Source organism: Cheilinus undulatus, linkage group 8 (genome assembly GCF_018320785.1).
Source record: "Cheilinus undulatus linkage group 8, ASM1832078v1, whole genome shotgun sequence".
Taxonomy (NCBI): Eukaryota; Metazoa; Chordata; class Actinopteri; order Labriformes; family Labridae; genus Cheilinus; species Cheilinus undulatus.
In genome coordinates, this window is record NC_054872.1 from 29230712 (window position 1) to 29250753 (window position 20042).

Sequence of the window (20042 nt, forward strand, 5' to 3'; positions counted from 1 at the left end):
TAAGTGAGCTACAGCAACATGAGCTTTAGCAAATATAGCTAATGCTTACATAGCTACATAACATAACATGCATAACATATCTGTGTAGCTTACATAACTGCTTTGCGAGCTTATGTATAGTTATGTAGATACGTCAGCTAAGTAGCTTTGTTATCTTTCAGTAAGTTAGCTTTAGCAATGTGAGCTTTAGCAAACGTAACTAGCTACATAGAAAATGTATCTGTGTGGCTTCCATAACTGCTTTGCAGGCTTAGTATTAGCTACATAGCTCTGTTATCTGTGGCTAAGTTTCAAGCACAATGAGCTTTAGCAAACATAACTACCTACATAGATAGCGTATCTATGTACCTTACTTAACTGCTTTTTGGGCTTAGTTTCAATTGTTTAGATACATTAGCTAAGTAGTTTAATTATCTTTAGTGAAGTTAACCTTAGTAATGTGAGCTTTAGCAAATGTAACTAGCTAAATAGATGTATCAACTTAGCTTCCATAACTGCTTTGCAAGCTTAGTTTTAGCTATGTAGCTGTTATTTTAAGCTACATAAGCTTAAGCAGCGTGGGCTTTAGCAAACATAGCTAAAGCTAGTTTATCTATGTAGATAATGAAGATATGTAGCTTACATACAGTAGCTGCTTTGTGAGGTTAGCTTTAGCTATGGAGCCACGTTATCTTTTGAGCTTATGCAGCTAAAGGAGCTTTGCTTGCTGCTTTAGAATATTTTTATGGAGGACGAGTTTTTTCCTGTGTGCAGACTGCTTACTCGGCTTTATTCAAAAATTTTTAATCAGGTTTTGCAGGCCAGGTTGTTAACTTTTAACTTTTGGTATCCTCATCATTACCTTTACCCTAACCATAACCCTAAACAGAACTCACATCTGATTTTATTTTGAAAGTTTTATTTCTTTTCTGAGATATCAAACATCTCCCTCTGTGAGAGTGGCTGTCAGATGAACAGTTTGCAGCCAGACTGTTTTGGGTTAGTCTTGTGCTGTGGGACAAGTCTGATTGTGTCAGTAGACCCAGCTCAACAAATTAAAAGGAAATTGTATATAAGCACTGAAGCCTTTTTGGTCATTTGTAATTTTTGGTTCATAAAAAAATGTTTGACGTAAAGAAATGAATTCTGGTTTTACTCAGAGCAAACGTTCTGCATTTCTTTGTGTATTTAAGTCCTTAGGAAGCTCAGTGCCTGTGTTGTTTTTACTTTGTTCCTATGGAGGGAAGCTTGTTGTTGCTCTGTTAAGGTCCAACTTCAAGGACTGGAATTTGCTCCTTGATTTCGTGAACCTGGAATCAGTACAAAAGCACAAGTGTGCATCCTTCTGCCATATCTCTACATGACTGTTGATATTTTTCTCAGATTGAGAGAATAGAAAGCTTGTTTTCCAGAATAAACAAACATATTTCAGCGGGGGACAGGCCTAATTGTTGCACCAGTTCTCTCACACACAGACCACAACTTTGGAAATAAACACTGACACACAGAAAACATACTGTCTCACACACACCTTCCCTGTGGAGTCTGCTAGCTCCATGACATGTTTTCCTACTCAGCAGCATCTTCCTCCAGCCTCTAATAAAACAGAGATCAAAGCAGGCCAGGCAGACCTGTCATCACACAAACACACGCACATGTAATTTCTGCTGCGATTTTGTGTCTGTTCGTACGCATAGGATTTTATCTTTACATGACTCATTGTCTTTTGTGTTGTTGTGTGTTCATCAGCCTCATATTAGCTCATTTGGACTGGCAATAATGGCATGTTTGGTTTTGTTCTGCCTGTTGATGACCACTTAGATGTGTTTGTCTTCTGTTAAAGTGTTGACATCCTGTAGCTGCGGTTTTTCCAGGTGATTTGCACAGACAGCATCCGCACTGCTCTGGAAGATGATAAATTATCTTAGCCGAGCTCTGGTTCACGAGTCACACTGGACTTAAAGGATTTTATATTGTGGCCTTAGGTCAATTTTGCTACTCATCACTTTGGAAATAGATACTCCTTCGTAGTTTATGTGCTGTTTTCTCAGTGTTAAATCAGTTTAGTTCAATTTGAAGACAGATAACTCATGTCATCCTGCACAAACACTGAAACTGTATGAGCTTTTGGCTGCAAAGGAACTTTTTCAGCACTTTACTCCTCCAGGGACAGCAAAATGACCCTTATCCACCCCTGTAAGTGCAACATAGGCATATCATGCTAATGACAAATCTACTGTCAGATTTATGGAGCCTGTAATGTTAACACATCAGGACCCTGTTATACGCTGTGTGACAGATCAGTGTGTGAGCGTGTATTCATTGGTCTTTGCATGTTTTTCTTTGCAGCTGAGGAGTCAGCAGCTGGGAGTCTTCTTTTCTTGTCTTGTCCCTCTGAACCCCTCTCTCCCTGAGTAAGCCTTGAATGCGGTCATAAGTGGACAGTGAAACCTTAGCAGCCTACACAGATCTGAGGCTCAAGCTTTAATAAAGGAAAGCTAAAGGAGATGAGCAGGGTTAAGTTGCTTTCCAAAAACATTTTGTGTTTTTCCAGCACTTTGTTGTCAAAAATGCACACTTGAGAACCTTCTGCTATTGCCTGCTCATTTTGCACGAGTCTGTGTTAGTGTACAAAGGAGAACCAGGAAACTAAAAAATTTTTCTCTCTCTCTCTCTTTTTAAGGAATTATACGTTAGAACAGGGGTCTAACGAGACGCTCTGTGGGCCGGAAAATTTTTTAGCAGTATCAATACAACCAACGATTGATATATAGGCTGCTGTAATGTTTATAAAGAGAAATGTTCCAATATTAGATCCAGGCACCATTTAATGAGTGCTGCATGTTTGCACACTAAATGGTTAATTAGCTACTTTAGAAAGAGGATTTACCTGCGAGTAATCTAAACAGGTCAGGCAAAAATATGCTGCCCTTGTAACATATGAAAATTTTTTACAGATTTTAACGGTTGTAGAATCCACTGATGATAAATTTGCAAGACTGGAATATTCATTAAATATACATTTAGCATAACTGTTTATGGCTTTAAAACAGCAACCTGTTCACAAAACCTGGTCTGAGCCCTATTTCACCTAACCTGGGATCAGTGCACAGAGTCCAGAGAGGAGAATGAGAGAGGGAAAGGAAGGAGAGAGAGAGAGACAGGATCCTACCGAGATTCATCACTTTGCCGCGCCATTACAGATACAGTTATAGGAATAGTATAGTTTATATAGCTGCAAACCCTCACCTGAGTGAAAACTTGACTTTAAACACATGTATGAGCCCTACAGTCGTTCTTCTACATGTCCACTCTATCTGAATCCCCCTGACATCTCTGCACGCATGCATGATGAACTGAGGCATCTCCATGCATTTTGGTTGCATTTTAGCACTGCATCAAGACTAAACATTCCGACCTCTCATGCCATAGGACAGCCTGTGTCCATATTTGGATTGAATGTTCAGTTATACAGAATTGTTTTTACTGTTATGAGAAGAATTTTTACTATTTGATAAAATCTGTAGTTAAATACGCCACAGGATTTATAAACGATGTCCTATTTAAACATAAGTGATCAAGATCACAATTTCACTTCTTGTTAACATAAAATTGAGTCGAATGTAAATCAGATTAGTCGATATTGGTTTGGCATTACAGATTGTAATAATGAAGGATTAAATCAGTCAGGAGATTGAACTGAGTCCCTCAAAACGAAATACAATGTGTGTGTTTGGTGCCGATGGACAGTTACGCAGGGAAAACATTTGTCATCCTGAGCGCAGCTGTTTTAATCCCACTCATGGGAAGAAGTTTTGTTTTACAAGGTAAAAACCTCCGGATGCCTTTATAGGCTTATTTAAACTTCTATCCGTATCTCTGACCCTTCCTGTCACATCACTGAGCTGTGATCACAGGTCCTCATGTCTGCATCGTTTAAAGAATGAGTTGAGGAAAGGCAGCGGAGACTCTCAGACCAGCAACCTGGTACTGCTGGCAATAAACTCAGATAGAAGCAGATAGGAGCAAAAATCATGAAGTTGTTCATAGAGGTCATGGTTGGGTTCATACTTTGGTTTCGGGGTCATGCTTTGGTATGGGTTTGATTCATCGGGGAAAGTTAACTTAAGAGTCCGGAATTTCTAATTCTAGGCTTCCCTTATTTATAACTTTCAACTGACAGTAATGCAGTTCGTTCCATCTAGTCTTATTTATATCTACCTGTGATAGTTTATACAGCCTGTGGTGTATTTCACTTGATATTAAAAAGGGAAAAAAATGTGATTGGTAGATTATTTCTTTTTTATAAAAATGTTTTTTGGCAATAAATCTGATACCCTCAGAAAGCCTGCTGATTTCCCTTTTAAATGGTGCCATATTTGTAATGAGCATGAATTTGTGGGATGAGCAGCAGAGCTGAGTGTGTGGGTTGTGCCCATGAAAAATTTGCCAGATCTTCTCTGCTAATTCCAAACAGCCTATTCTGCCATTGACTTGTCACAAACGAAAGACATACTCATTAGGTTCAATGGTAACTCTAAATTGCCTGCAGGTATGAATGTAAGGGAAAATGCTTGCTTGTCTCAACCTCTCAGCCATGTGATTGACTGATGACCAGGCCAGGGTTAGCCCCACCTCTTGCCCATTAACAATGGATCAGCTCCCTTGTGACCCTGCAAGAGACAAGCAGTATAGCTAATAAGCAACAAAAATAACAGATACTGCATTAAAAATTCAAAATCAACAAGGACAGATGATCCTATCCCATGGGATCCACCACAGGTGTCTGGATCTAGAGGTGTATTAAACTTGGTATCAAAGGACAAATTCTTGATCCTGTTACAGTTTGCCAGACTCACGAACAGGCTTCTCTCTTTTTTTCTTGTCTATTTCTAAGAGTCTTTTGTCTTCAAATGCAGTTTTGCAGGGAAAATAAAAACTGCATATCTGAAAAGTAACAGAAATAGAAAAGGGGTGAAATGCAGGACAGAGACATAAAAATAGAAGCAAGTGTGTTTATCTCATTTTTACTCAAAAATATTAAATTTTTTAGTTTTCTTCTTGGATGACTTGAGATAAGATGTATTAACTAATTAAGATAGTACACCTCATTTCAAGACCCTAAGGAAGTAGAACTTGCTTGCAGCACTGGCAGATATTTTTACTGTTAGCAAGTCTTGCAGGTCTATTTGTCTGTTTTGTATCTCTTAATAGGAGGCTTATTATGTCCTGTTTGAGGACTGTGGCTTAAAACAAGTGCAATTACATATTTTTGACAAGGATATTTTTGCCATGTAGTTATTCCAAAGGCAGATAAATACGTGCTAAGGAGGATTATATTCTGTAAGATGATCTCACAGTCACTTTGAAGCGCTACAAGGCCAAAAGTGTAAGGCGTTGTTCATTTAACCAGTGTCCAGTCAAGAGGGGCAACACCATCTCATACAGGCATGTCTGTTATCTCTGATCCCCTGCAAACACATCACTCTTTCCAAACTTAACCAATAAACAAACACTGTAGAGCTTCTCATAAATCAAGAGCTGTGTATGTAAGGCTCGATTTCCTGATTGTGTGTTTAGAGTGAAAACAAGCCGTCTAACTTTATCAGCAGATCAGTTAATAACCCAGCGGGTTCCGGTGATTGCACTGGCCCCTTACATTACACATAGTCACACACATTTATATGCACAGTGTACTGAAGTTGTGCATCACACTCTGTTACAGTGAGCTGCACTGTCCTGTATGTGGGCTGTGTTTTCTCACTGGTGTGTTGTACATTAGTCCTGCTAAAACTTGTCAAAAACAGTCAATGTGTGTCAGTAGATCAAGATGAGATTGCTTCACACCGCTCTTCACTGTTGTAATGTTTCAGCACTGATGAAAACACATCCCCTCATAATGTGATCTCCCCCTTCTCTTATCTATCTGCTCACTGTCACACTGAAACACTCCCTATTTCTGCAGTTTAATCAGAAATAGATGTGTGGTCACATTTAGGTCAAACCTCTTTATGTTATTTTGCAGAACCTCTCACCTTGTACCTTTTTATTTCTCCCTTTTCTTCTCTTGTTTGCTCTCCATAGGAGATGTCACTGGTAGGCCCAGAGTCGCCATCAGAGCAGGCAAGAAGGGTCTTCCAGTCATTTGATCCTGAAGGTGAGGACGTCTGAGTTTATTCAGTACACATGCCTATGCTGCTCGTGAGTCATGTCTACAAATCTTCCCCCACTGCACACTTGTTTTAATAGACTGTTAGACTTTATTTCCTCATTAGTACAACGGAGTAAATGAAAATCCTGGCATGTGCTTTTATTGCTATAAAGTCTTGCATTGACACAAAAAAACACGGAAGACAATATCCTGGCCCTGTTGTTTTTTTTCTTCCCATCTTCCTGGTTTAGCAGGAACATTTATAACCTCCACTGACCTCCTCATCTTGTTTCTTTGTCCAGTATTTTCTTCTGCAGCATGAACTAGGATCTGTTCTCTCCCTTCATCTCCTCTGTTGTTGTTTAGGTTGGTGAGATCAGCTCCTCTTACAGCTGAGTCAACTATCCTGCTCCTTCCCTTTGTCCTTATTTTACTAAATCCTTCTTTTCAGTCACTCACAGGTGACTGGAGCAGAAAACAGTGGGAATGACAGAGAGACACACTGATTATAAAAAATAAAAGAAAAGGCTGGCATGACAGATAAGATAATAGTCTGAACTGTCCTTTTGGCTTTTGCAGTCTCAAGTTTACAGTGGCAGATGTTCATCAGTGTCAGTGTTGTAATACTGGAGTCTAGGACTCTGACTCGACTCCGACTCGAGTCCTGATTTCGAAGGCTCGTAACTTGACTTGGGCTCGAGCGCTGATGACTCGTACTTGGACTTGAACTCGAGCTTTAACTGCGTCAGATCTCGAGAATGTAGAGGAGGACTCGAACCTTTTTTTTCTGAAGACTATTTTATTCTGTAATGTTTGTTGTTTTTGTGCGAGAAAACCCCTCATAACTGATCAGTGTTCACGCAGCGCCTGGTGTGCGTTCACCTGTACATGCGTTCACGTGTGTCTAACCTGCTGTCTGTAGAAAACAACCAGAGGAGAGAGAGCGAGTAGGAGAAGCGGTGGAGCCTAGGGGACAGAGAGAGAAGCTGATAGGTTGATAGGTAGTTTAAACCTGTGGCTCCTCTCTGTATTCCCGCAGTAATCTTTACAAGAAATTAAACTAAAATGCAGCCAGCCTACCTTTGAATTGTTGAAAATCTCCATCAGCTGCTCAGACTGGTCATATTAGCTGCTGTTGCTGCTGTACAGAAATCCTCAGTCTTGGACCGAGTATAAAAACTCTTAAACCTTGTAGTGAGTCCTGTTAGTTAAAAATATCAATCAAACGTTGAAATCTGCATGAACATCAGTGAGATAATGCTGATTAGTGAGCTAAACAAGGAGGTATACGGTAAAAATATGATGTGTTTAATGACAACTCAGACTTTAGAGTATCGCGGGGGGGTGAAGTTAAGACCTTTTTATTATGTGTTCAAATGTCCCACGGAGAAAATAGAAATTTTAGTTTTCAGTGAGAAATCTGAATAAATCCAGTAATTTGAAAGGAGGAATATTTAGTATAAGATAGATGTAGAGCATGAGTTCAGTTAAAAACATGTCTCATTTTTCCACCCTAAATACAAAAATAATCCTGTTAATATAACTAGCAATAAAGATGAAGAGTGTAACTGCTCTTTAGAATGAAAAGTTGAGAAATTCAAACATGAATGAAACACATGAACGTAGCCCACCTAGAAAGCTGGAATGGCTTAAAAATAATTGTTAATTTAATTTAATTTGGCTCTAGGTTTTAGGTACTGGGGATTCGTCTAGGACTCGAACACGGGTAATGGGGACTCGACTCAGATTTTTCTCTGGTGACTCAGACTTGAACGCTTAGGGACTCGACTCGGACTAGAGGTTTGGGGAATAAAACTAATGAAAATTTCACATAATTCTCAACCTTAGCAGCATCTTTGCACTGTTTTTAATTCAAAAATATCTTAACAGTCTTTCTTATTTACTTCTAATTGCAATAATGTAAGGAAAAATCACAGCAGAATAATGCCTCACCTCATGTGCACTTTTGCACCGTTTACATTAGTGTTAACTTTGGCAGCTATTTTACATTAAGTCATAGTCTTTGTCTTTCGATTAAAATGTTGATTAGTTTTAGTCACACTTAAGTTATTTTTAACTCTTGTTTAGTTTCTATCTATGAATCAATGACTTTAGCCTATGACCCTGACTTCTCCTAGAGTTCTTCCTGAAACCCCCATAGCCCCCTTGTAAATTTCCCTGTAAAGTCAGGGATGACAGATGTGTGAACAAAGCAAGAAATACTTGGGAAAATTCACCAATAGCAAGCATGTGGGTGCTGATAATATCTCCCATTACCTTTAAGCATTCACACAAATGCATAAACTGTAATGAAAGTGTTTTTCACACCTCATGAAAGAAAATCGATCTCATGTTGTGCTCATCATGTTTGCACAATGGCCCCAAAACTTTCGTCCACCATTTTTCTCTTCGGAGCAGATTTGATTTTTGTTGTGTTTTTGCATCAGTCCGAGTCATTTCAATGGGTGATTGACTATTCAGAGCAGTGCCTGCCTCTTTCTCCTCCCTTGCAGCACTGTGATTTGCTTGTGTATTATGTGGATATCAACTATAGTATATAACATATGAAGGCATAAGTTTGTACTTACTGTCATGTAACAGAGACTGAATTAATAATTTGATCTCCAATTTGGCACAGCGCTATGAAGTGCAGGCTGCTGCCGTATTAAGGATGGATGGACCTAGTGTGACTTTTAACGGGTGACGTACCGCGAAACAATTTGCCATATTCTATTCATTTTTGCAGAGAATACAAATAAAATGCAATGGACACAGTTTGCAAGGTTCCAGTGCCTGACTTGGGATTATGGATCAGAAAATAAAAATGCATCCGTGTGCAAAGACCTTTACTCTCTGCTGTTTAGCCCCCCTATTTTTGCATCATCCTTTTTTATATCATTTACAATTTCACAATTTACAATGTCATTTAGCAGACACTTTTATCCAAAGCAACTTACATTTGGGACAGGTGTTCCTGGCGTTAAGCATCTTGCCCAAGGGCCCGGACTGGATACTCATTCTCTGTCTGGGATTTGATCCACTGAGCTATCCAGCCACATGTATATCATGCCCTCCCTCCTGAGACTTTCAGACAAGAAGAGTCATCCGCTGTGAGGGACGTGTCAGAAAGTTGGGAATGAACTCCTGCAGGTCAGGGAGGAATTCAGCTGCAGTCTGACCTGAAATTTTAAGAGATTTCAGGAGTGCATATGTGCAAAAAAACAAGCCCAAGTCAACATCACACTACTAAAACTGCATGTTGCGAGAGTACTTGTCTAAATCCAGACTTAATCACAGCCTTAACTTGTTTTTTAATATTTATGTTGTAAAATTAAACATGCAGTCTTTTGTTGCTGTCAACAACGTTCTTCACTCTCTGGGTTTTAGGAGCAGGTTTGAGTTCTATAAAGATCTGTGCATGTTGTGCAATGAGATTTTAGAGTAAGATAAATCCTGCCAGCTGAAAGAGGTCTTGCTTTATCTAGCAACTTAGATGACAAATATGTAAACACTCTCTCTTTTTTTTCCTCTTCTTTTCTTCTGTCCTTTCCTGTTGCACAAAATGCCACTTTGCACATTCTCAAATCCTCCAATCCTGCCAGAACATTCTGTGAGCCATATGGTCTCCTCTCACACATGCTCGCACAAAGATGCACATAAACACAAGCAATGGCCACAGTAGGTGTATATAGAGACTTAAATGCTTGTGTATACATGCATGCAAGGAGGATGTAGCATGTGCACTCATATCCATACATATGCCAAGGCTAGCAGCAAAGTTGAGTGCCGTGTTAAAAGGATGTAAATCTGTCTGTCATACGTAGAGTCAGCACAGCTCCCTGTGTTGTGGAATAAGGGCGCCAGACACATTCACACGCACTGCACTGACTCACCAGGCGTACGCACACTGCAGCCCACTGTCCTGCATTGTTCTCCAATAGTTGGTGGTTGGCATTGTCCCTGTGTAGTGTGTGGGCTTTTTTTTGTCTCGCGAAGTTGTCACTCTGAGAGAAAAGTATCTGGCACTGAAAAGGCGAGATTGAGCTGCTTCAGAGTGGACAAGCAGAGTCGGTTAATCTTCTTCACAACACACCAGGGGTTTACGCATGTATCTAGACAACAGGCCACACAGACACACATGCCAATGCTTACGTGAGACAAAACTGTCAGTGCCCAGACCCAAAAAAAAACTTCTCTTTTAGGGCAAAAACACATGTTAGTGTTTAAGGCTTCTCCATCTCAGGTAAAGCAATCATCACTGCCATGGAATGTAGGTCAGAGAGAAAGGACAAGGTGTGTGTCTGTGTGTGGTTTTAAATGTTTTGAGTTTTTTAAGTTGTGAGAGATGAGCTCATTCCCCAGGGCGTGTGATGTAAATACTGCTTGTGCTACATGTGTGTAGGTGAAGGCTTCCCCCAGTTTCCATCTGAAGACTGTATTTTATGTTCTGTTTGGGGTCAGGCAGTGCATCAGTCTCTCTCTATGTCTCTCTCTCTCTCTCTAGATAATGGCTTCATCGCAGAGTCTCTGCTGGAGGACGTGATGAAAGCCCTTGACCTTGTCTCAGAGCCCGAGTAGTAAGTGCTTACATGTTCAAGGCTTTATATTTATGTGTGTGGTTTAGTTTGTGCATATTTAAGTGTGTGGCACCTGTAGAACTTCTGAAGTTCTAGCTCCTAAGTCACGGCCAGGCCAGGTCAGCCACCCTGTGCTCATGTTTCACTACCAGGCCGCTATAAAGTAAGACCAGAGCTAGCCCACGATAAAAGCTCAGGGAAAAGAATGAAAGAAAGAAAAGTCCGAAACAGAGGCTTAGAGGGAGATCATTAACAGCAGGAAGAAAGAGTGAGAGAGGGAGGAAACGCTTTAAAGTGCCGCTTCAAACAGAAGCACGTTTTCTTCTGAGGAACAATAAGCCCTAATGCTGCAGCCATGGGCCAGGCCAAGTAACTGGACCGCTGATCTGCTCTGCAGATCCCCAGATGGCCGATACATCACAACACAACACGGCGAACCTGTGGGAAGACTCCCAGTCCAAACAAGCAGCTCTCATTCCTTACCACACAGCGAGGAGTTATTGCAGGGATTCCACCTTTGGAAAACAAAATAAAGTTATAATTGCCTAGAAAATAAGGATTGACTTAAGTATCTAGAGTTATGGAATTGCAGATTTATCACTCAAGGGGGATAAATGCAAACTGTTTCTGGGTTTTTTTTGTGATGTATTTTTTTCACAAATCATGCGACCTGAAGCTGTGAGTTACTCCTGTTTTATATAAAACATTACTGAATGCTCTTTGTAAAAGTCAGGACACAGTTATTAAGAATTACAGTCTTTTACTTGTGAGCAGTAGTTATACTCAACGTTTAAGAAATTCTTGTTGATTTAATTTTTCTTCTAGAGGTAGATTTTGCTAAAGGTCTGTGTGTAGCAATCCCTTCAGAAAGTTAAGAATGAGACACATAGGGTGTCCATGGCCTAGTGCAGTGGTTCCCAACCATTGATCATTGGTTCATTGGTCTGTGCTCCTGGCTTTCACTGGATCGCTCATCCAACACAAAGCCATAGCTGTCCCATTGAGTGTTATCATATAATCCACCTGTTGGGATGCAATAAATGACTAGCATCCCAAATCTGCGACCCCCCCAAAATAAAGGGGCCAAAGACCAGGGACTCCTATTGTACCTGAAGGTGGCATAGTTGAACACAGCCATGCAATTTCAGGAATAGTCAGGTGCAAACTTACATTTGAGGGATTTTAAAAATACTTAGATTTCAGCTTAAATTCGACCAAATGGCCATGTTTTTAATTTAATATGTAATTAATTTTATGCTGTTTTTCTTAATTGAAAAAACGTTAAATATACAATTTGAAATCATTTTAAAATATTAAGTTGTTTTTCTCCTCTCAGTGTCTCACAGCCCCCACATTAAGAACTACTGATTTAGTAACAGTGACTGATCAGAAACAGACACCACTATGACATGGTTCATTCACCATATAGTGCACCATGTGGTGAATATTGTGTGATTTTTTTTTAATAGTGACATAGTCATGATTCAGCTCAAACCTGGAAATCTTACTTAATGAAATGAAAAACATAATTGATGCCCAATGTATTTTCTCACTCTTCTTCAAAGATTGTAGAAGGTTCTTGATCTGTCTATTGTAGCAGTCTTAATGAAAACTCTGTGCTGTCCTGCTGGTGCAGAATACTTGTAGAAATCCATAGATAAAAAAAAACAATCCTTCCTTCCCTCTGAGTCTTGGTAAAAAATTTTCTCCCCTCTTGTCCTGGTCAGATTTTCCTTTTAAGGTAATCTAACCAGATTTTTTTATCATGGTGGAATTATGATAACACTGGTCTAACACGTAGGAATGTCTGGAAAGAAGTATATTTAGTTGGACTCTGGTATTCATAAAAACATGCACGACACTCACCAATAGTCCAGACTAAGTGATGAGGTGATTGTAAATTTTAACTTGGTTTTCATGCACAAACATCACATAAATCGTTTTTTGAACTGATCTCACGGCTCCCTGCAGCCCCCCTTTCATATTTGACCTGCATGTTTCTTCTTACTCTCCTTTTCTTTCTGTGTATTCAGGGTTTTGTTTCCTCTACTCACATTTTTTGTTTGCTGTCTTCCTATCTCTGTTTCTACGTCTGTGCCACCTCAGTGTCAGTCTGGTGAAGAGTAAGCTGGATCCAGAGAGTTTGGGCATTATTCTCCTGGGCCCGTTCCTGCTGGAGTTTTTCCCTGATCAGGTATGTGTGTTAGAGTGTGCAGAGGTGGACTTCCACTTCAAAAGAAGCAACCAGATTAATACAAATACTTTCCACTAGTCTTGTAATCCTTATCACAGTTCAAACATGGGGATGAAAAGTCGTGTACGCACTCAGGGTGACATTGATGTCTGTTTCTGGAGCATATGTGTAGTGCTATTTTAGCAAATCAAAGGTTTTTATGCCAAAAACATTCCTGCGGTGTCTCATGTGAATTTGTAAGCGTGTGTGTTCACCATCATCTGACGCAGCTTGCCGAGAAGCTTGGAGAGAGCGGTAAGGAGGCTTTATTAGACAGAGCAAGAGAGGAGGGGGGGAGATAGAGAGGAACTGTGTTAAAGTGATCAGGGCTTTAGGGACTGAGCCGAGGAATGGTACTGAGCCGCAGAGAAATTATACAACCATTAGCCAACTGGACACACACACTCAGACGCACGTGGGATCGGGATGAGGGGTAGGGTTTCATATGTAGACTGATAAACACGAGAAGCTGGACACGCTCGTAGACAACACACCTTATTAGCATTCTGCACCTTTGAGCCAAGAGTCATACAAAGTGTTTTGGCTCAATGTCATTGTTAGGATGAGTTTAGTAGTGATAGCTATTTTCTAGCGAATGGAGTTTGGTTTCAGCCAACTGTTGGACATTAATTTAAATTTAAACATGTAGGATTTTAAGTAAAGCTTTGGTTGCAAGCAGATATGTGTGGGTCCCACTCTAAGTCCAAAAATATTATTCCTCTTATGGTTTTTACCTTCATGTGACTCTAACAGCAGTTCATGTTTTTACTCCTCCCCTGGCCTGTGTTTCAGGACTCAGGAATCCCAGACTCATTTCCCATCTACCACTACAACGGGCTTAAACAGTCCAACCACAACGAGAGGGTAAGACACCGTTCCATGCAGTGTTTTCTTATACTAACTAATGATGGTGGTTCCTTTTCATAGTTGCTCCGTTCCTCTGCTTATTACCTCTCTACTTTCCTTCTATCATCATTCACATATACACACTGACATTCAGCCGGCCACTCCAGAATAAACAGAAGCTATTGCGAGCCTAATAGCATGTCCATCCATCCAAAAACCCCGGCTTAGCCTCCTGTTTCTCCAAGTGGTTTCAACACGGAGGCCACTGTCAGCAGGCTAGTGGTGATGAATGGTCAAACACCGGCCTATTAAGAAGGCTCAGTGTGATGGATGATTGTCACTGGAAGGAGTCGGTAAAAACCTGCTACTCAGGAATATCACTTTCTTCATCTGTCAATTTTGTCTCGTCTGGACAGCGGCTTTTTTCCCATGCTACTACCTGAATGTGCAGGAATGGCACCATGTGTGCCCACACAATCACACACGCCAACACTCACACAGACACGCACACAGCAAGGCACCTATAATGTTGTGATGGCATTTCCATTCCCATAGCTCCATATGAGTAAAACAGACCTGCTGACTGCATATGTGTAAAGCTGGTGTCTAGCCTAAAAATGTGCTTGTATTGTTGTGTTATTTGCATGTACACAAGTTTCCTCCACCTCAGTGACAACAGGTGGGACATGGATCAGACTTGGAGTTGAAATATACATTAAATTTGTATTGGCTAAATGGCATCACACCTACCTGTGATCAAGCCTTCTTTTTAACCCTTTTTAAAGAAGTACCTTTTTACTTCAACCCAATTCACTTGATTCACACAGTAAATTAAAAAATGTTATTTGATTCTCAATAGAAGGTATAAAATGGCAGTTCTTTTCACCAGCGTTGGTGGCAATCGACTACCTCAGGTAAAAAAATTAAACCAATGTGAAAGTGCAAAAACTGCTGTTCCTCAAATGTCCACCTAGGGCTGTCCGCAGAAGCACCAGAGGTCACATACACACCCCTATAAAAAAATAAGTAAATAAATAACATCAGAAAGAAACATATTTTCAGCCTGCTTAAAAAAGCAAGTGAACACACTGTACAGGTGGTAAATAATTTTGAATTAACTCATCCATTTTGTTTTAACCTTCTGAGACCAATGTTGTCATATACGTCAAGAAGAGACACAGGTTATATAAAGTTAGATAACATTTGAACCATGAATCGTAGCCATCTCTTCTTGCAGCCTGCCGTTGTGCTGTTCCAATGACACAAGCCATGCCATCGTAGCCTTTATGGAGGCTTTGCCAGGAAGACTGGAACTTAGGTGACTTTCCAGAACATTTAAAGTGAAATCCAGACCAGTAACTCTGGTATTGAATGTTTTTTAATCAATTTTTAATCCATATTTAATTGTTTCTGCCACTAGCAGCCAGTGCTAGCCACCATATTGTTTTGCCAAACTGCATCTGTGTTTACTCTCAGATCATGCAGGAGACAGCCTGAATACTCTGAGAGCTCATAGTGGAGAGAAAGAGAGACAGAGAGCCTGTTATGTGGCCCTCTGTAACTGCAGAGAGGAACTGCTTTGAAAAATGGCAAAAATTTAGCCAATTTAAACATGTGCAAAGACTCCTTTGTCACAGAATGATTTTTTTTCCCTAAGAGATGGGAGATCAAGTTTGCACATGCAAGTCTTAGTCAGTATTGCTTACTGTGTATCACACATCAAAATCTTTGAGGTTTTACTTCCATTTTTTCTTTGGTCTTTGTAGTCCCATAATCTTTTTTTAAACCCAGGTGACATAACTGCAGCACATATTCTTAAAACCCAGGTTGTCCTGAAAACAAAAAGGATGTTTAGAGCTTGACTGTGCACCACAGGGTTGATGTTTAACAAGCTTTTTAAGAAAAAAAGTCCAGGCGAGACAAAATGGTTTCAGAGAAGCTTAGGGCTCAGAGGGGTAAATAAGGATACCATGATGTCTTGTAGTCTATATACATGTGGTTAGCAGGCTGATCTAAAGTTGGTGTTAGTCAGCGTTTTCAATAAGGCAGCTGTCCCAAACTGGACTCAGAAGCCCCTTTCAGTAACCAATGGCTGAATAGGCTCACTCAGGCTTTGTCCAGTATTTTCTACAATCTATGGTGGTAACAAAGTACAAAGTAGTATGATGATTAGGTTACATTTGTCTGTAATGCACTAATGTCACATATCACTCTTTTTTACTTCAGTAATCACATTGCCTTCACTAATCAGACAATATCTCAAAGGCAACACCGTGGTATTAATCTTGTCATAACCAGGAGTGTTTTTGACATTGCTGCATAAAACTGTTCTGCTAACGGCTATACTAACAAGGAAGTTTTTTGTACTGTTGCTTCCAATGCTGTGCCAACTCTAGATCCAAATGCACATCATCTCAGCACCTATCACCAGAGTATTTTGGCTTTCTTTGTACAACAGAAGGAGGCTTTAGCACACTGTCCATCTTCTTTTACAGTTTATGGTCCAGATGACTTCAGAGGAAGTATTTGGGAAGAGATTACAAGAGCTAAGCCTATCAGCTGTGGCAGAGAGTGTGTTTGATGATCTCTATTTCACTGAATATTGACCTGAGTTTGTGTTTTTCCAGGTAGAGTACGTGGAGGGAACAGCTTTGGTGCTAGGTTTCGAAGACCCCATGGTTCGCACAGACGACACTCCCGTCAAGCGCTGCCTACAGACCAAGTGGCCCTACATCGAGCTGCTGTGGACCACTGACCGGTCCCCGTCACTGAACTAGTACTAACACAGTCTACGTGTGTGTCTGTAGATGGGGAGGGAGCACTGCTACTACTACACACATGCACTACCCATCTATGGCTTCCCCTCTGCACGCTGACCCTGCATGGTCAGCAGAATGCAAAAACTGACACATGTACAACAATAAAAACACAAATGCACATGAGAGACTGAAACAAACATACATGTGGACTAAACTTTAATGCCTGAGACTCATTCTGTCATCCTCAGTCACTCATTCCACAGACATGCAAACCCACCTTATACAGTCCATGCTATTGTCTGTTCACCATGGCTTGTAAATGACACACAGGATGTTGATGATGATTATTTAAACTAAAAAAAAAGCTGAATGACTGTTTATTTTTACAGCTCTGCTCTGTGCCGACTCATCTGCTACAGTATAGCAGTAGAAAGCTAAAAGAGAGCAAACTGGTTTGGTTCTAGTGTTAACCACATGTACAGCCAGTTGACTGTGAAACACTACTGTTAACCCAGCTACAGGACTGTTTGAGGGAAAAAAAACCTACCAAAGCCTTCCACATATGAGAACACAAACACTAACACTGCTAAGCGTTTACAGGATAAAGGGACCAACACAAGACACAGAGAGCTGAAGGTGAAGCTGGATTTGAAGCTGGTTTAGGTGCTTTGTGTAAGTGTGAGTGCGTGCATGTGCATCATGCATCACACTAAGGACGCTGGCCGAGTGCTCATGTATTTATTATCACACTCAAAGGTTCTGGAATAAACACTTTTTTTGTTCAAATGCTGTGTTTTTTGGTAGATTTAAAATCAAAAATGTCCTCCTTTGTGTGTTTTTCTCATAAATAATGTCCTGACCCTGACATCAGACTACCTCTGGTTTCAGAATGTCCAAAGTCTGTCTGGATCCCCTTCCAGAGTAAATCACAAACCAACTATCCCCAGGGACTTAAAGTCAGTAATTCTCTAAATCTCCAGGACACTGATGGTCACTTATGTAAACAGAAAAATCTCCTCATGTTTCAGTCAAGTGTTAGAGAAAAAGCTCTTATAATATCAACGTATCTAACGAGAGGTTCTTTACTCAGTGTTTATGCATTTATATTTGCTACTCCTGTGTTTGCATCTGTATACAGGAGAGTTATAATACAGGCTTAGTGTGTATAACTAATGAATTAGTCTAATGCAGAAAGGATGTGGGCCTAATCTGACAGAACCAACCTCATAATGAGTGTGAAGAGAGAACACGAGCATAGTCTGTAGAGTATAAAGCACTCACTGTGCACGTTAAGTAATCAATCCAGAATAATCTGCAGTTAATCTGCTAACAGAAGACATATTCAGACTGATGTGATGTATCCTGAATAGTATTTACGTGAGGGGAAGTAATTATTGAAATGTGATAGTTATGTGAATTTTATTTGATGTTAGACAGTACAGAAAGCAAGCACACTTACTGAAACTGAGCTAGATTAAAACTCTAGTAATCTGGCACCATAACAGCCAAACAAAAGACAAGTGGTGTGAAAAAGCAGGAATGTCTGCCTGCTGCCTCCTCACTCCATCACACTCATGATCTTTTCTTTTTTCACTGGATGAGGGAGTGCATCCATCTCCGATGCAGTCATGTTTTGAAGCATTTTTTTTCTCCTCAGTTCATCTCTGATTTACAGGGAAGCAGCTGAGAAAGAACAGACCCTTTCGTTTACTCTGTCGAGTCATACGGACTTCGCTGTTGCACAAAGGGGACAAGGGAGTGCAAAGGTGAACCAAGTTTGATCCATTCTAATGAAACTAAAAAGAAAAGAGACACGATTGCTGAGATACTGCAATGGAAAGAAATGTGTTAAAGTTTAAGGGCAGAGCAGGAAGGGGCTATGAAGGTGTGAAACCTCCCTGGCAGGCCAAGGTTTTTTTAGTTTTCCTAATACACTCTTAACTCACCTTCTCACCTGCTTCTTATCAACTTTCCTGACAGGAAACACTCCAGAGCTATTTTACAGCACTGAGAGGCAGTTCTCTGGAGTTTAATTCTTTGAAAATTTGCCCATAAAGAGGGGTTTAATTAAAACTAATTCCCCAAACTGGTAAACAGCAGATTTAGTGTTTTCCTGGAAGTGGGTACAACTTTCATCTCTGTCATAAATGCACGTGAAATAAGCTTTAAACAAATGTAAAGCTCCTGTGAGAAATTCTTTTTGTTTTGATTTTGGTTGAGCCTGTGGGTAAAGCAGTACCTCGTCTTTTTGCTGGTATTGTCCTGTAAATGTTTAAATTGTACTTGAAATCCACAGTATAAATGAATCACTCAGAGAGAAGAAAATAGGTTTAAAGGCATAATTACAAACATTATTCAAACACATGACCTCGTAAAAAATTGGTAAAGTAAATTTCTGGGTTTGTTGTTTTCACACGGAGACTAAAACATGCTTTTTTTTTTTTTTTTTTGTCTTAGGTTTGCCTTCACTGAGTCACAATGGCACAAGAGTGTAATTCAAAGAGAACGAAAATTAAGAACTGCATCAATTTAAAGCTGTAAATCTGAATGGAGATCAGTCCTAAAAATGGCTGCACTCACTTGAGCAATAAGAGACGGTAGATGGAGTATGAGAAGTGGTGAACTAAGACAATGAACTGATGGGCAAAGAACAGCTTTGTTTTGGTCTTAGAGTGGTTCTTAAGTGCAACATCTACTGGACATCTAATCTTAAATGTACATAATAGCCTACAGTAACAATGAAAGTTGTGAGGTACATATGTGATACTGCACAATTGAAAATTCACTCCCTTTATTTGTGAATTGCAGCTGTCACTACTATAAGCATGCTGGGATATCTTGAGGTGGGAATGGAGCTAGTGGTGGTGCCACTTTTTAACAGCTTTCCCTGATTGTTTAAAATCAAATGAGTAAAATGGGGACATGCTGTGACATGTAATTCCTTGAGTGTCCACTAAGGGCTAATGGCAAAAGCACCAGCAGTCATATATGTCCATTTAAAAACTGCCTTTTGTTACAGCAGAAATAAACAGGTCACGGGAATAGCTTATTTTGAGATCAGCACACAATTTAAAGGTTTAAAAAATGTATAGCTTATCTGTTTTGGTTGTGCAAAGGATTAGTGTTACCCCCATTCCAGACGTTTCGCTGCATGCAGCTCCCCCACATGGCGGCTCCAGCTTGCACCATCACGGCTTTTATGCCAGGTGCATGTGTCCAGTGTTTCTGGTGCATCTCCCTGCCCTCACGATGCAGTCTTTCTAAAAAGTTGTGAAGAGGTTTAACATTATCATAAATAAATATTTTCAACAAAAGATTGACACACTTTTCAGCTCTAAAATGAGGTAACTGTTAAAAAGGACGCCAGCACCAATGCCACTGATCCTACTCATACTGTATATTAATATCATCAGTAAATCATAAGTAGGGCGGGACCATTAACTTAGTTTTTTTGGGGCCCAGCAAATTCTGTGGGCAAGCCTGGTGACATCACTGAG

At 40.1% G+C, this 20042-nt stretch overlaps 1 protein-coding gene across 1 annotated transcript in view; it reads left to right on the forward strand.

Moving 5' to 3' along the window:
* Positions 1-17410, forward strand: part of mindy3 (MINDY lysine 48 deubiquitinase 3) — a 32647-nt gene extending 15237 nt beyond the window's left edge. The window contains exons 12-16 of the mRNA XM_041792855.1: positions 6064-6136; positions 10635-10707; positions 12814-12901; positions 13733-13804; positions 16414-17410. Coding sequence (XP_041648789.1) covers positions 6064-6136; positions 10635-10707; positions 12814-12901; positions 13733-13804; positions 16414-16563 — 456 coding nt within the window. The 3' untranslated portion in view covers positions 16564-17410. The remainder of the gene's footprint in view (positions 1-6063; positions 6137-10634; positions 10708-12813; positions 12902-13732; positions 13805-16413) is intronic.
* The last annotated feature ends 2632 nt before the right edge of the window (positions 17411-20042 follow it).